The following is a 17,562-nucleotide window of genomic DNA, read 5'->3' as shown; positions in this document are numbered from 1 at the left end:
GTGTATCGGTCGCTTTGGCCAGCCGGCCCCGTGTCGACGCTCGACTTGTGCAGGAAGTATCTCGTTGTTTGCGTTGTGATTTTTAGGTTGGTCATAGTAATTCGTATCGTTTTCAAAGCGGTTATCTGGAATCATGGAAGTTTAGGGTGTGTTTGCAAAATTGGCTTAGTGATTTTAATGACAAAGACGTTTTCTCATACTACTTTTACAAGATTCTACGATATTTCACGCTGTAGACATGCGTGGAAACCAGGCATCGGTACCCTCTCCTACTTGGTGCAAAATTTTAACTATTAACAAATTTTAACTATTAATTATTGCATTAGCGATGCTAACTAAAAGAATCAATGGCCTTATCTAGAAGTTCGTGCAGTGACGTACAAATGCTCAGAAAATTACCGGCAAAAGCTATAATAATATAATCATATTTAAAAGAAAAAACTACATTTATACCGCGTTTTGAAAGAGGAAAAAGATACAAATAAGTCCCGCACGCCACACTTCACTATTCGCTATCAATTATATTCTGATACAATCAAGTATCAGTCAAGTGATTCTGTCGGTGTCCAATTTTAGAACGTTCCTAATTTATAATTTTAATTATATATTTATACTTTTATTATTATAACTAGACACTGATCCAGATTTTGTTTTGATGTGAGGGTCTGCATTTTGAATTATGTACCGATATCATACGTATGAAGATCTTTTCAGTTTATTTAACTCACAGGCGGAGTGTCGATTTAAGTGGACGCGCCTCTTTTGAAAACCATTTTGTGCAAACGAAGTCAGTTACGAGTGTTTTAATAGCATTTTGCTGGGAAAATCAAACGATCTATTTGCCCTATTTTATTTTGTTGTTGCAATAAACGGAAATCGAATGCAAATGTCTTTAAATAAACCCACAAAACATCGTAAACCCTATCAATTTTTAGGTGTGTTCTATCTAAAAACATATTAACTTTTGTTAGTTCCGGGATTCTTTTGTTACATTTACCCTCAAAATACTATTCCTTTATATCTTTTCTCAGACACACCTATTTCTCGCCAATTTTAAAAGTTTTAACGCATTCATATTTGCAGTGGAAAGAACTGAATTGACCATTCACTCTTTTATTTATTAGGCTTATTGCCTGACCACATATTTATCTAGCGACTTTTGTAGGTTCAAATATTGATACAAAATTTACTTTAAGTCGTCAAACCCTTCTCAATAGTCTTTTCATGACTGCGCGAATCTTTGTTTTACAGTCGGTTATTGCCAAAATTTGAAACGATCGGCCTGAAATAAATCGAGTTTGATGCTGGCTCTCCATGCTTTAATGTAGAAAAGTTCTTTACTCGCATGTATGCACAGATAATACTTGACTTTTATACACACGAAGACAAAAAGTGAGAGTGCGAAATCAATTTTGTCGCAAGATAGACATTGTTTGGTTAACGACCGCCTTTTTGATTGAACCGCTCGGAATAAGGTGTTGCCGAGGTCGTGACCTCGTTAGCGACAGGTGTTAAAGTTTGCTAACCTAAGTACTGGATAAAGGGAACGACACAATGAGCTTCAAATAGAAATTTTCATGGTGATGTATCACGTTTGTCAAATCATATTCTTATTATTTTATGACAGATCTTTGCATTAAAAAGGGTAAGAACTGGAATGTGCAGTGGCGTGTGATCATTTTTTAAAAGCACTCCAGGCATATTAAATAAATAAAAATGTTAATCACTGCTGGAAATTCCGATTCTGAAGACGATTTAACCTACATGGGTCAGCATAGCGTAGCCATCGACCATGGTCTCTACACTAGTGCTCTGCCTCCTGATAGCAGCCCACAATACGGCGCTATAAGTCACGACGGAAAAGATCTCACTTCGCACATCCTACGCTTGGAATCCATTGAATCTGAAAGTTCAAGAACGTCAGTGTCGTCAATGGATGACCACGATTATGACGTCAGAGGAACGAAAAGTGTTTTTACCAGCACACAAGGTAGGTTCTAAATTTAATTATGTAGTTCGGTTACAATCAGGGCTGTGAATTCAAGAGTCGAAATTTTGTCTGAAGTCGGGTACCAACCCACACCTATTTCACAGTCCCGATTATACCGTGTATGGATTTCAATTTATTGCTTTCCCCCCTTGAATTGATATTGTAAAATATATGGTATAGAACAAAACCCATTTGTGCTTGTGCCTGAGTACGATTGTTGTTTTCCGTATCTTCAGATTCGCAGAAAATCTCTAATTGCAAATGCCGAACGACAAAAATGCAGCATTTAAAAAATAAAAAAGGATTTTTATCATCCTTTAGAAGGAAACGATTTGCCGCCTTGCAATATATTCTAGCTTTGCTTTTCTTGATCTTCGTTTCCGATATAAAATGCCGTTGACATTATTTTCCTGCTTCGTCGGATACATAGCGCACGTTTGAAGGCGCGCGGCGTCAAGAGTTTCCCCTCCTGTCCCCATGCGCATTTCTCATTCAAGTGTGCGCACCGCGAGATCTCCTGACATAGCAAAGACAATTCGATTCTCATTCTGTGTTGTTGTTTGCTTGCATTATTAAAATTTCGCGCTCGTCTATGTCACGTGATTCGCTTTTGCCGCTCGGGATATCCGGATCCCCTATCGATTCTCATCCAAGTCAAATCAGGCTTTTGCATCAGGTAAAAAAATACAAACACTCTCTTTGCAATTCATATGCATATGTGTTATCAATGTTTATTGGCAGTAAGTAGAGACATTGTCGCAAAGAGGAGCCTAGAATGAGCAATTATAGTATGTAACATTATCCTTGTTTCGTAGCGGTATGAGTTAGCTTAATCGCAGTCGTAAATGAAGGTATGATAACTGTACTAAAATTGGCTTATTTGCATCTTCATGAGTTTATTACAAAGTAAAGGTGTAGGTAGCATAGTTAGCATTGGGCTTGGGGCAGGTCAAAAGTCCATTTGAACCCCTTTAATGTCACGTGTACAGCATGTCACTCTGATGCGCGAAGCTATCGGTAGAAAATCGTCGGAAAAGGAAGGTAACTTTGCTAGTTTGGGTCTCGTTTATCAGGAAACACATTTTATGGTAATGATAGCGCCCCTATTGTTCGTATTTCCGTGTTATACAGTGGTAACAGTAAACCGAGTATTACTATAAGATTCATTGTGGCTCCATTTTCCCATAAGTAATACGAAACTATAGCGCATGTCGTGACTTGCTCGTGTTACTTTCGCTTTAGTTTGCCTTATACTCGAAAACTAATGCCGATGTTTTCTCAGCTCAAGTATCGGTGTCACAAAAAAACGAGAGAGATTTGTTTTAGTTAATCCTTCGAGTGAATTTGTTATGAAACACCGACATGAGTCGGAAGTAAATTAATAACCTCGGAAAGTTAGTTATTTTGACGGGACCTACAATTGCAAAAGAAGTGGGAATGAATAAATATGTGTTCAAATCATAAAATTATACAAAATTTCGCGCTTACGGCACATTCCCATATTTAATACAATATTTGTTCTAATGCTATAGATGTTATGAGTTGGATGACATCCCGATGTTGCCAATGTCATTAATTGAATGTAATACATGGACTGTAAAAATCACAATATGGATTATCATAGATAATCCAAAATGAATATTAATCTGCAATGAACTAGTATAGTTAATAAACAGTCCATAGCACACCTACACAGTCTACTCTCCGCGTGACAAGCTTGTATTGACATAAGATAACCAAAACGACAAATTTAAGAACTATACCGTAAGACATGATTAACTACGTTTCGACCACCTGCGAATTGTACCGGCACTCTATTAAATTCGTCTCAAATATCGAAGAAGCACAAATAGTCAAATACCTTATTCTTCGTATTAAGCGATATTAGATACGTGCTGTGTTTTTCGAGAAGTTTAGCGCGTGATGCTGGATAGCTCTGCTCAGCCGTTTTGTAACTCGAAACTTCGTGCTAATATGCATCCCGTCCCGGACGCATTTGATAGCTCTCATTAATCGTGTTTTGAGACGCAGAGAAGATGCCACGCTGCGTGGCGCGCACCTGTCCCAATGTTAAGGAAAAATCGTCCTGCCAAAAGGCGGAAATCCATACCGAGAGCTTATAATCAATCGCTGTTTTGTCGGCAACTTTGCTATATCGTGAGACTCTGGAATAGCTCCATCGCGGAATGTGTTATAAGATGTATCTTTATTATGGTCTGGATTTTGAGAATTCTGAAAACTTTGAATGTTTTTTGATAGACAATGCTTTCCTAGAGATGTATTTTTTATGAGTTCGCTTTACGGTGTTTCTCTAGTAAACTTTATTTTTATGCATTATATTTACAGTAATGGGATGTGTCAATCCTGGTAAAAAAGTTAGTAAAGCACGCTGGACCCAACAAGAAGACGAAAAATTGAGAGTATTAGTTGAAAAATACGGAATGGAAGATTTTCAAAGAATTTCCACATTTTATAATGTAAGTTTACAGCAAATTAAATTCAGTCGTTGTTAAATTATAAATTTTCCAAATATTTTACTCGAAAATCACGTTTTTTTTTATCACCGTGCACATAATCTGTAGCACATAGATGAGAAATGAATAATGAACAAAAAAAAACAGTTAACTCCACCGACCTTTTCCTATCAATCAATCTAACCAAAACTCTCGTTTTCACTCAAGGATCGCTCGGATGTTCAATGTCTTCAAAGATGGCAAAAAGTTCTCAGTCCTGAGCTTGTAAAAGGACCATGGACGAAAGAAGAAGACGAACGTGTTATCGAACTTGTGAAAAAATACGGACCCAAAAAGTGGTCGCTTATATCGAAGCACTTGAAGGGTAGAATTGGAAAGCAATGTAGAGAAAGGTAAGTTCTCATATTTGATTTAAAAAAAATACATAAGTGCACACCTATTGATGACACCGTGATCACTAAATCGCAAAAATAACAAAATCGTTATGTATTCTATTTTAAGATACAATACAATCGGTTTGCGGCCTATATATTATGAGTGCAAATAAAAATATTTAATAAGCTAGTTATCATTTGTCTCACTAGGTAGCGAGGCGAGTGCTACTCAAACAATAGACTCAAAATATGATATATTTACCAAAATTGGGCATGTGAAGACTTGTACAATTATTAGAGTACATTCGTTTAACAAAATATTTTGCATTTCATTCGCATAGAATAATACGTGAAACTTGATACAGCGATGATTTTTTAAATCGAAAGCACCTATCATGTATGGGTTATCCTAGTTTAGAGGCAAACTTTTTTTTCATATTTCAATGATAAAATGAAGTACTGTTCTCAAGTATGTTTAATTCGCACAGGAGAAAGGTTCTTTAAGGAATTTTCATTTCGGGAAAATATGAACAGAATTGCCAATAATTTGATATGTAATTAAATGAATATTTTTACCGAATTCGGCTCGAATTTCGAATTCAAATTCGTCGAACTCGAATCTTTATTCAATACAATTTGACGATTAAACTTCAAAATTACACATCACAATTTTTACTCTGCCTTGCTGAATTTTATTATCCACAATTTAAGTATGTTTTATCATACATTTACGCTTAAAGTAATCTTAACTATTGGTTTGTATTTCGATATTATTACACGAACAAACAAACAGACGAACAGACAAACAAACATGTAAATAGCCAGCTGGATAAACAAAGTTATTTCTTGTTCTAGATGGCATAATCATTTGAATCCTGATATAAAAAAGACAGCGTGGACTGAAGACGAAGACCGAGTTATATTCGAAGCTCACAAACGACTTGGCAATAGATGGGCGGAGATAGCTAAATTGCTTCATGGAAGGTAAGAATATAAATATTGAAATGAAATATTTAATATAAATGGACTATACTAGTTTATTATTGTTTGTGAGGAAAACATAGAAAACATGGTTTAAACGTATGACTTATTAGGTGATATCATTTTGGCGAATAATGTGTTTCAACCTGGTCTGGCAACTTGTATTCTACAAATTCATAATCACTATTTAATATTCATTGTGTCATTTTAGAACTGACAACGCCATAAAGAATCACTGGAACTCGACTATGAAACGAAAAGTTGAAAATGAAGGATATTTGTCCGATCCGTGCCCTCCATACTTACTAGAAAAATTAGGATTTCTAGCCAATCATCCACCATTACCAAGATGGGAGAATCACCATAAACAACAGCAGGTAAATATAAATATCTTGTTGATCTACTGTGACATCATTATTATTATGACGTCATTTCTTTATTCTTATTCAACAATTTTTTCTTCTTTCAGTTTATGACGGGCTCCTTACTGACCTCCGTCGGTTCAATTCGCGTATGCCCAAACAACACCTTCAACATACAAACTTCAAATGATGGCTATTTCACAACTAAAGGAAGCGACTACCCACAGCAGGTAATGGACCGTTTTACCACAAAAGTAGCCGTAGAGCTCCGTAATGTATTCAAAAGTTCTACATAATCTCAATTGTTACTATTTACAGGCTACGGAAGAATATAAACTGATTGATTTGAGCCACGCTACGTCGCTCTCGCCTTTCAAAGACATGAACATCATCCATATATCGGAACAAGATCGCATCAAGCTGACTCAAATGAATCATACGAATACTACAAGTAAACCAGTCACCCCGATCAAATTTACGCAAATGCAACGCACAGGAAGAACAGGTTATTATTTACTCAAAATTCGTTTATTTTTTTAAATTTGTTTGAAGCAAGGTGATTCGCACTCACTCAGAAATAAAGGTAACTCATCTCTGAGTAAAGTTATGAGCTACGACTATGAGCCATAACAGCTATGATATAGTTAACTTTTCAGAATTTTGTTGTTCAAAAGCTAAACTGTGTTTTTATTGTTCATTTTTTATACTCAAGTTTTGATTTCTTTTTGTCAGATATTCGATTCAATGGACAATCATTAGCAGGACTCTCAAAAAGCACTAACTCCCATGGCCTTATTCCTATCACATCACCAGTAGCTACTAAATATCTTTCGACACCGGCCATTCTAAAAAGGTATGTACGCCTAATTTGAACATTATTCAACTTGACTTAGTACTAATCAATTTAACTTTGTTTGTATCTCAATTATATACCAACCAGCAAAATTTGGCTAAATTTAACGTGTTTTTTTAATTTTTTTTTATGCAGAAAAAGAGCCAAACTTAACGGAGATTCCCAACAATCTCAATCATGTGAAGGTTACCAATCCAGTACTTATGGTGACATGTCCCAAAATGAAATTTCGTCTTCTGACAGTGGACCTACGTGCACTCAGATTATCAATAGTTCTAGTGGTTCTCCTCCACCGCTGATACCCTTAAACACAATCAACAGTCCGGATTTGTCACAGCACCAGGAAAATAATAGCAACAGCAGAAAGGAACTGAACTTCAACGAACAATTGGAATTGCCGGACGATTTATTAGGTAAGATACTGAATGAAGAAAAATATATGAACAAATTAAAACCTTGGTGCTGTCATTTTTATTTATTGGACATTAAGTTATATGTATTTTCAAAACTTAATCGATTTTTTTTATAGATTACGCCACTGATGAAGACTTTATCGAATTAACACCAACACCAAGATCAAATCATCATGACCACAGCGACCTAATGTCTCAAATCCCCGATCTTATCAACATGGACGACCAATCCAACAACGATGATTACTATTTTCACAATCAAGCTGATAATTATGGCAACACCGCATCCCCATCTGGTAGTCTTCTGGAACGCACTCTCTCAACTGAAGATGCCCGCGCTTTTGCTTATCCGAGCATGACAGACCACGCCCACTCACCAGGGTATAATCTCCCCTCTCTCTCTCTCGTAAAACGAGAGCAAGAATCCTACTACCCTTGTTCGTCATCTCAGCCCTCTTTCGGCCAATCATACTCATCTACGTATTCTGAAACCCGCTTCCCATCGTCGTCAGCTCACGAAGTCGCTCGAAGTGCTCCATCGTCACAAGCTTTTGTCCACCCGGCATTCACACAAGCGAACCATCCCGCATCAATGGGTCAAACACCTATGAGAAACTCACTCGGATATCCGGTTTTACCACAAATCAAGGCTCTCACCACACCCATCAAGCCTTTGCCGTTTTCGCCATCTCAAGTAAGTATTTTTTTGTACACTTATCAAATGACATTTTATTCCAACATTTAACATAATTTAACAAATAAATTTCTATATTTCAGTTTCTGAATAGCTCAGAAATGGAACCACCAATGGCCCCTTCTCTAACTTCAACACCTATGAAAGAAGATCCAATTCCAGCAGTTCCATTCAGAAAATATTCTTATGATGCGGCCGGTTATTTAAACAAGGAAAACTACAACAGGTAAACAAATATACTTTTATTAAAGTTCAGTTGATTCAAAAATACATTTTCTATAGAATACTCAACTTCATTTTTGTTGTACAGTGGTAATACGCCGTATTTGAGAAAATCCATCGCCGAGTCGTCACCGCGAACACCGACTCCATTCAAAAATGCTATGGCGGCTCAAGTGAAAAAACATGGACCCATAAAAATGGTAAGTTGTCATAATTATTGTGATTTATTCAAACTCATTATTCTAGATTTTTAATATATATATATATTTTTTTCAGCCTGATACTCCAAACTCATTAGAAGACTTATGTGAAGTTATTGGTAGTCAGGACTGTAACGCCGAAGGCTCACCAAGAAAGCGATCGAGACCAATTGACCACACTAAGGTATGAACGCTTGTCTTATTTTTCGGATTATATGACCATATTTGTGATTAAAATAACGGAATAATAGTTTCTATTCTTTTTTTATAACCCAATCATCATAAAATGTCCTCTTTTTCCAGACTGAACGAGTACGAAAGGTCCTAGTCCTCGATGGTGATTGGATGAAAGGGCGGACCCCAAACATAAATTGTCAAGTCAGCGTCAAACAAGAAATAGAAGAAAATGCGCATGAAAGTCTACCGCCCCCAACTCCAGCTTTGGGATCTACGGAATCCTTTCTTTCGCAACCTTACGTGAGCTCAGACACTTCGCCGTTTAAACTGGCAAGACAAGAGCAGATGCGATACTCCGATTCTCCTGTAAGAGAGGATGACACTCAGCCCGCATTCCCGCGGAGACGACTCATTTCTGAAGCAGACGACAGCCCGCACTATTACGGCTACGACGCTGAAGATATTATGACGTCATCATTGCTCTCATCCTGTTCGTCGACGACTTCGTTAAACGCAATGAAACCTTCAGTTATGGGACAAAGGCGAAGAGTCAGCGACGAATCTCTGCAGGTAATATTTCTCAATTAAGATTTGTTTATTTTAATGGATACGCAGAGAACCTATGAATAAAAAACCCTGATGGACCAATAAATTTCACATTTTCAATAGATAAATAAAGACACTAATTGTTTTAACTTAGTTTTTCAATTTGTCGGAGTCTTACAGGGCGTGCAATTTTTTATAATTATTTCACCTGCATTTTCCATTTATATTTTCAGTTGAACGCAAAATGGGAGGTGATCGCATGTGGAAGAACTGACGATCAACAGTCCATGACAGATGCAGCCAAATCGTACATGAGGCTCATTCAACCAGCTTCGTCATGAAATTACTGATGACGTCATAGGCTTGCTTTCCAACGTCATAGGTGACGTCACAGCTTCTGCTCCGTGTCATTCCACGCCACAGCATGAATAGTGGTAGACCATGAAGAACAAAGCATATGAGGAGCAAAACAGAAATACTTCGAGCAAGTTTATCGGAAAAAATAAAAGAAACTCAATCATTTCTTGAAAAAAAGAACAAAATTTGAATACTTTCTTGCCCGTTTGGTATAAAAATCAACAAAAAATGAACATTTTGCGAAAAAATACACATTTTCAATCATATTTCGGACAAAAAATCATCTGTAAAAATGTAGGTGTACAGAACCCCATATTTTTGACACATATCACGAACAAAATGCACAAAATTGAGTTGTTTGCTGCTACTAATCAAAATCATTAAAACTTTGCATCGATCTAAGCCAGTCAGTCAACCGGTTTTACCAGTTTCATCCGGTTTTATCTTCATAAAACCAGTATCTTACTTTCGCATGAAATTTTTTTATAATCATTTGTCAAAACGTACTCTATTATTTTTTTTATTCATTGTATTGTTGTATATTCTTTGTATTTTAATTAAGTAGCAAAATTAGTTTTCAGTATTCTACAAATCAAAAATTTAATTTTCAATCTAGTATGGTCATTGGTGGATCACTCGTTTTCTCGAATGAGCAATCCATACATGGCCACTTGTTTAGAAACGACTTTTTGATTTGTTGTCCCGTCTGGAAAGGTATATCGTACTGTGTAAGAAGGTAGAAAATTGATTAACTTTAGACTATTTGTTCATTTCTTTCAATTAATTTTTTAATATCACGTAGTTTTAGTTGTTAAAATTTTTTATAAATGGATTACATAAAATCGTAGTCATTTCCCACAAACAATTTGCATATTCATCTTCGTATAATGGTATCACCACTCTCGAGTACTTTTCTCATTCCACGCGACAATAAAGGGTGTTCCCATATTCAGAGATGAATATTTAACATCAAGAAATTTGTAAACAAAGTTCACATAAACCTAAATTATTTTCGATTCCTTGGAACTCGATCAATTTCTGCTTTGATTTTCTCAGCAGCAATAAATGTGTTGATTCAATGCTGATTCCCACTGTGATTCCCGTTCTTAATTCTGCAAACATCGTTCCGATTATTAATTTCATTCCAGTTCCGATAATATGTTTACACAAGAAATAAGAAATTATTTCATAATCCGTCAAATTCCAATTTTGTTTTCAAAATTTTCATTTTTTGTTATTTCATTTCCGGTTTTCTTCAATAATATTTCATCTAGTTGATTTCATCCATTGATTTTATAGTAATATAATATTATAAATTTATATATGTATGTGTATTTTTATCTTATTGTACTTAATGTTTTATATTGTATTGTTTGATTATTGTACTCACTTGATTTGAGAAATTTTAAATGCACAAACACTTCAAACAAATGGGGGTAATTTTGACCCTAATCACATTGTTATTATCTGCAGTGATATCTTTGTTTGCACCCACCGCATTAGGCTTTATTCTAAATTATTTGCACGTATGGGATCTAATTGAATGCTATAGTATAGTTTGATTTAAAAAGCTGAGATGCTGCAACATTCCGATTTGTGTTATTCAACTGCGTGTGTTCCCTGTTGGAAACAATCATAACTTCATAACCAATTCCTTTTCATCCCAGTGGGTGTGTTAGGGGCTTGGTTTATCCACCTTTTTTCCAATCATTTTGAAGCTTTTCTTTGCCAACATTTTTACGCTGCTATCTCATTTTCTAATGCATACATTCCGAATTGAAAACGAACATTCCCGATGTTAAAGGCCTTTTTTATAACGTTACATTCCGGCCCAATTTTTTACGAAGCAAAAAAAATCATTGTTTAAAAGCATGCTTGTGCTAATCATAAACTTCTTACTGACATGCCTAATGAAGTCACTTTATGCATCATATTGAAAATGAGGTTATATATTGCAAAAAATAATCATGTTATTTCAAATATGAGCAACGATGCATAACTATGAATACGAATCAGGAAAATTAGCAACGCGGTACATAACGACCAGGCTAATAGTTAAAATTCATTTTTTTTTAATTTTTGGATGTTCACCGTGAAATGTTCCATTTTTCTTTATTAAAATTTTGTGTATCCTACATTTTCATGCTTTTTTCTCTGGTAGAATACAAACAATAAAAAATAATGTTACAATATTCACTGTGCACATTAAAAATGTTTGGTAAATTTTACCGTCATTTTAGGGGGAGGGAATTGACAAGTGAAGTCGCTAAACTGGTTCACATCAGTGACAGGCAGCTGTAAGGTAGCATGCTAATTTAGACTAGCTTCGTAGCTTGCATACATGTTACGTACTTAACACAGCCAGAGCTTGATTTGTATTTCCAACAAGTCCTAATATTTTCATCCGCAACTGCTAATACTGTATGCTCTTTTTTATTCAGCCATTAGGCTTTGAAATGTTAGTATTTAGTTACTGAAATAGGACAAAGGAAAAAATATCAACGGCTTTATAATGACTGCACGCCCACACTACAGTGAAGGAGTGATGCTGCTCCAGAGACTGTATCTTGAAGAATAAGGCTTTGAATTATACAGGTACCAATTGATTATATACTTATTTGTTGAGTCTAATATGAAATTTTTTTTATCTTTTTTATTAACTCATTTAACATATTGACGACTGTCCATTGTCAAGACCAAACCGAAATATTCCAAAGAGGAAAAGAAAATGCAAATTTGTATAATTGTGAGATGTTGTATTGATTTACAGTACAGATAATCATAGTCTTGATGATTTATTAATTTAATAATTACAGACATTAGATCGGTGGATATTGGTATTGTCATATCAAGTTTCTGCATCTGAAAACAAACAAATGGCTAAATAATTCTATACCCGACATGGACTGTTAACCGGACGAGAGGTCCTAACTTTCTTCTCCCCTTGCATAAATATGTACCGTAAATCCCATCCGTAGAAAGTACGTACAGGTTCCACATCAAATTTAACACCGTTTTGTTCGCGATGTTGTTTTTAATTAATCCTTCCCACTAAAGAATATTCGTAACGTTACTCGGAATCGCATATCAATTTCGAGGCATATGCAGCCAACCCGCTCATAACCATTACCGCCAATCATTTCAAGCACAAGATTATAACGTGAGAAAAACAAATGTACTTACTATGTAGATGCCAGATATTTGGGTCGTGAACAAATCTCACAGCAAACGGGGTCTACACCACGAACAAAGTAATATATATATATACAAGTGATATTTTATTGAATCACAAAACAAATATCAGATCCCGGAATAGCTAAAATTAAGCTTACTCGCATTAATAACTTTACAGCACCCGTGGATGCCTATTCGAAGAGACATTGGAAAAACTTGCTTCAAAAAAGGTGAAAACGTAGCCACTTGATTACTTCCTGGGTATGAAATACACTAACGGTTTAATTCAGTTTTGCCTTTACTTGGTCGTTCGAGGGGAAGGGAACTCAAAAAGGGAACTTAAACTGCGTTTATACAACCAATTATACAAAGTGTCTCAAAAGTAAGTATACACTTTTAATTTTGATTTTTTTATCAGGTTATCGTCATAGAGCGTTCATTTCTTCAGAAAACATAGTAATAGATAAGTATAGGTATTGTTTGCATTTTCCCTAAACTCACAGAATGACAAGCAGATTAACCCAAGAAATGAAGTGCAAAATTGCTGTTTGGCAAGAAGCATATAAATCAGTAAGGCAAAACCATTAACAGAGAATTTGGAATTAATTCGGCTCCTACACGACGAACAATTTATGCAATTCATCGTCAATTTATAGTAACTGGATCTGTAGTTGTTGCACAGATATCAGGAAAACCGAGGAGCCGACGCTCTGAGGAAAAGATTCAGAGCCGAATTCATTCCAAATTCTCTATTAAAGATGCGCTGAGTTTGCCTTACTGATTTGTATGCTGCTTGCCAAACAGTAATTTTGCACCTCATTTCTTGGGTTAATTAATCTCCGTGTCATTCTGTAGGTTGATGAAAAATGCAGACGATACCTAAAATTTACTACTCATCTCTATACTATGTTTTCAGAAGAAATGAACGCTCTATGATGTGTACCTGAAAAGCAAACCAAAGTTAGAAGTGTACACTTACTTTTGAGACACTCTAAATTTACATATAAAACTAAAACTGCAGTTTCAAATCTTTTTAGCGTTTGTTGCATTGAACTGTAACTGAACTGCAAAGTATATGAAAAACATCGGAGTGGACAGAAGGCACGCCCTAACGTTCTTTCCCGTAGTAGTACCTTTGTCTTTTAGATCTGCATTTACCCAAGTGGTGTATTTTCAATGGGTTCGATCGGCTGTATAAAGATAGCAATTGTTAGGCACATCATATATTTGAAGAAAAAAAAAACGCGACAGTGCGGATTGGACAAGCGAACCTGGGTTTGATTCCGAGGCTTGGTTTTCGTTTAAACATTTTCCATATCAATTTAAGTAGAATATGGGCATCTAAATTAGCATAAATCCTATTAACATTTTTTGGCCTTCGCTTCAAATGATGGAAATCGTTCTTCAACTCGTTGGAAAACTTGAACTTTGGTTCTCAGCATTTTGATGATTCAACGACAATACAGTTGGGTGTTAACGCGTGGTAACTACATAACACTTTCTCTTTCTATCTGAACTGGTGAAGCGAGTTGCAAATCAGTGACTGGCGGCCTAAAATTTGTTGTAAATATAATGGAGCGGGGTCGTATTTTAAAACCTTCTTGGGTCGGAGTCGAAGTAGAGATTTCAAATCATTCGGGGTCGGGAGTCGAAATTTCAGACAACTAATAGCAGTTAAGCATACCTGAATATATATTCTGACAATTACTAATTCAATGACTTACTCTTTCATATATTGTCGTCTTCCCTTTGCTGCACACAGTGTACATTTATTCCCGTAAGAGACTCCATCTGTGCCACATACTGGTGAGTAGTTTCTTGGACAGAGTCCAATTAACTGGAGGCAGCAACAGCTTTCCTGAGATTCTCCGCTGTAAATATTGAATGGTTCGTCTGCTATTGGGAATCCTTTACATCCCCTTCTCCCGGGGTTACGACAACCTAAATACAGAAGACTGATTCTAATGACGACTGAGAGCAAAAATTACACACAAATCAGGGTTGATCACAGAATATTCGGTTACCCTAATCCGTGTCTGTTATTTAAAAATAAATGCTTAAAGCAAGGTCACGCAAGGTCAGTGGAGAAGTTTCATTAATTAAGATTTAATTTAAATTGGATGGTGACAATTCGCTTGGGAATTTTTTCTATTGGCATTCATCGGCATTTTATCAAATAAGTTTTATCAAGCCTGGTGTTTGTTTATCACAAATATCTGGCATCGCGGCAAAAAGTTTTGTATTATTTCATACAAATTTCACCTGCAGCAAAGTTACGCGTCGCAAAAGTTTTTTTTCATTTCTAATCATCAATGTAACCGAAGCCCATGAAATTATCATAACATACCTTTTTTCGATATCCCCTGGTAGCTATTAGCATTACAGAAAGTGCATGCGATAAGCATTAGCAACAGGACGAAAGCACGAGACATGACAAATTTCAGTTTATTTTCAACTGCAAAACAAGAAATACATATATATATATATCAGAATATTTGCTACACAATAATTTACCGTCGGTATCTCAAATAAAAAATTGAAGTATCACTAATTCTGCTCAAAATATACTAAATTTACTAAGTAATAAATAATAAAAAAAATAATGAATAAAAAATATTAAATAAAAAAAATAAATAAAAAAAATAAAAAAATATTAAATATATATGAGTAATGACGGTAGTCTAATGCAAAATTCTGTTTTCCAATTATCCACGACTGTGGCGAAATACTAAAACAAAAGTGGACCTTTGCAAACATATTTGGTTGACCTTGCGCAATTGTTCTACTCATTTGAAATAGGTTTACGCTTGAATAAAAGAGTTTTTCGGAGTTCCAGGCTTCCGACTAGGAGGACAAAAAGTTATTAATCAAGTTCGTCAATTTCACGATAAATTGATTTGGCATAGCGGCGTTAAACTGCGGTTTTATCCGGATGCCACGCATTGTACCACATTCAAAACACCTGTCGGCTTACTTAACACGTCAGATAAAAATTCCAAGTGGTGTTATTAATCAAAATTTATGAAAGTCATCTAATCTGTTCTGAAGAGTGTTTTATCAGTGCTGTGCAAAGAAAGACCCCGTGCCCAATAAACCCTTGAAAATCTGCCCAGGCATACTATTTGCTAACTTCTAAAGTTGACCGATAAGTCGCCCACGCGAGTACATAAAGCTGGCCAAATTTAATTATTTGTCAGCACGCCAATTATACCCTGTCTTAAAACTGGTCCTCGTTTGGCATAATCTATAAACTATTTAAATTTTAAATTCAAATCTAATGAACTGCCGAACCACAAGTTTTATCCCAATCAACACAGACAACAAAATCTAAGTTTTCTTCCTCATCGGTATGTCAATAGCACTCGAAATCGCCTCATATACGATTTCGGATTTTTAAAGGGGCTAAGTAGAAAGGAGAATAGTACAAGACAAACCACGCATTAATTAAATGGGGCTCGCAAAACGTATCGAGGAAAAACGCGGAGAGGCAAAATAATAAGATCTAGCAATACTTCTTTCTATACCTCACAAAAACCCCATCTGCTGCCTGTGTACGTCAGTCGTTCGTGCGAATTCTGGGATTTCCTTTCCATGACTTACGCTCATACGCATACGATGCTATTTCTTTTCTTACTCTTCTTTTATAATTGCTTCAAGTAATTTGTTTTCGAAAAGTAAGTTGACCTAATAAAACAACTATCGTTTCCTGTATTTGATCGCCTTCCTGACTCTGCGGACTCGTACTTTCCTGAATGTTTCTCGCTAACTAGAAAACATGCATCAAGCAGGATTTAATTGAATGTTTAAATGTTTGCATTTGAATGCTCTTTCTCGAGCTGGACAAATTTATGATACATAGCAACTCGTATAGAGAAATTGCTCCGATTTCTAGTTGAAACTTTGCAAAACAACATTCTACCTCGACTGAGGGAGTATGTATTGATGACGTTTTCAGACAGAGTTCATTCACCAATAAAAATGCAAGCGAAGATTTGCTGCCGGTGATAACCGTCATATACTTTCGTGTGTGATATAGTATATATAGGAAGGGGAAAATTTCACTTTATTTCTGTTCTATGGTAGGACGACTTTCTCAGCGCAAAATTATAAGTATGGCCTGCCTTTCCAGTTCTGAAGTGAGTTTCGAAACAGGATTTTAATAATTGGTTTTAAGCAGTTATAAAAATTAAAATTTTAGGAAGGGTTCTCTTTTGTATCGGATTCGCTAACAACAGGTTTCCTCATATCAGATAATGTGTGTTATCCTACAACCTGAGCTACGTTGACATGACATTAATAAACTTAATGCATATCTGTCGAAACAACTAATATAACACTGGTCGCCAGCTGCAATGTAGAATACTCATTTGCTTCACTCTATATACATACGGGATATTTTAATCCTCAGTTTGATAGACGGTACCCCGTAGTATGTGAACCAAGATGGCGGACACCAGAACGTAGTATGTGTACCAGGTTAGGCCATAATTTCAGGTACAAATATTACAGGAGTCACTTGGCTAGTCCCCGGACTCGTAATAGAACTAAATTAAGGTAAATTGAAATAAAATTATATCCTAACCTGGTACATATACTACGTTCCGTGTCCGCCATCTTGGTTCACATACTACGGGAGTACCTGATAGATTTGGTATTGTTCTTTTCGAACGATATTTAATGCTATTTTCAGTCTATCCGATTTCCAGCCATTCCAACCAGGTTCAGATTACGAGCTTCAAATCAGT

The 17,562-nt window shown here is 35.9% G+C and overlaps 2 protein-coding genes across 3 annotated transcripts; one reads left to right on the top strand and one right to left on the bottom strand.

Annotated features, from left to right (window-relative positions):
- Positions 1-1,631: 1,631 nt before the first annotated feature.
- LOC120333788 (myb-related protein A-like) lies at positions 1,632-11,850 on the top strand. Of its 2 annotated transcripts, XR_013480589.1 has the most exons (16): positions 1,632-1,990; positions 4,337-4,467; positions 4,672-4,856; positions 5,694-5,822; positions 6,031-6,196; positions 6,289-6,411; positions 6,500-6,686; positions 6,914-7,034; positions 7,170-7,447; positions 7,564-8,141; positions 8,225-8,367; positions 8,452-8,563; positions 8,640-8,747; positions 8,867-9,310; positions 9,520-10,533; positions 10,580-11,850. XR_013480589.1 is itself a non-coding variant. In XM_039401160.2 (15 exons), exons 1-15 carry the CDS (start codon positions 1,717-1,719, stop codon positions 9,625-9,627), a joined length of 3,087 nt encoding a protein of 1,028 aa, XP_039257094.2. In that variant the 5' UTR covers positions 1,632-1,716; the 3' UTR covers positions 9,628-11,850. The 2 variants fall into 2 exon arrangements, 1 of the variants encoding a protein (XP_039257094.2); XM_039401160.2 differs by having other exon boundaries at positions 9,520-11,850.
- Positions 11,851-12,901: 1,051 nt separating this feature from the next.
- Positions 12,902-15,310, bottom strand: LOC120333850 (serine protease inhibitor Kazal-type 6-like). Its single transcript, XM_039401236.2, has 3 exons — positions 15,165-15,310; positions 14,542-14,758; positions 12,902-14,007 (listed from the first exon to the last, which is right to left on the bottom strand). Exons 1-3 carry the CDS (start codon positions 15,247-15,249, stop codon positions 13,926-13,928), a joined length of 384 nt encoding a protein of 127 aa, XP_039257170.1. The 5' UTR covers positions 15,250-15,310; the 3' UTR covers positions 12,902-13,925.
- Positions 15,311-17,562: the final 2,252 nt, after the last annotated feature.

This window comes from Styela clava, chromosome 15 (genome assembly GCF_964204865.1).
Source record: "Styela clava chromosome 15, kaStyClav1.hap1.2, whole genome shotgun sequence".
NCBI classification, from domain to species: domain Eukaryota; kingdom Metazoa; phylum Chordata; class Ascidiacea; order Stolidobranchia; family Styelidae; genus Styela; species Styela clava.
This window is presented reverse-complemented; position numbering and strand designations above follow the sequence as displayed.

Bases quoted from the DNA above. Each gene is read 5' to 3' on its own strand.
- LOC120333788 (XM_039401160.2), top strand. From the start codon at position 1,717: ATGTTAATCACTGCTGGAAATTCCGATTCTGAAGACGATTTAACCTAC. The intron at 5,823-6,030 runs GTAAGAATATAA...GTGTCATTTTAG, and splicing joins GCTAAATTGCTTCATGGAAG to AACTGACAACGCCATAAAGA. The intron at 8,142-8,224 runs GTAAGTATTTTT...TCTATATTTCAG, and splicing joins TGCCGTTTTCGCCATCTCAA to TTTCTGAATAGCTCAGAAAT.
- LOC120333850 (XM_039401236.2), bottom strand. From the start codon at position 15,249: ATGTCTCGTGCTTTCGTCCTGTTGCTAATGCTTATCGCATGCACTTTC. The intron at 14,759-15,164 runs GTATGTTATGAT...TTCTGTATTTAG, and splicing joins CCAGGGGATATCGAAAAAAG to GTTGTCGTAACCCCGGGAGA. The intron at 14,008-14,541 runs GTAAGTCATTGA...ATCTTTATACAG, and splicing joins AGACGACAATATATGAAAGA to CCGATCGAACCCATTGAAAA.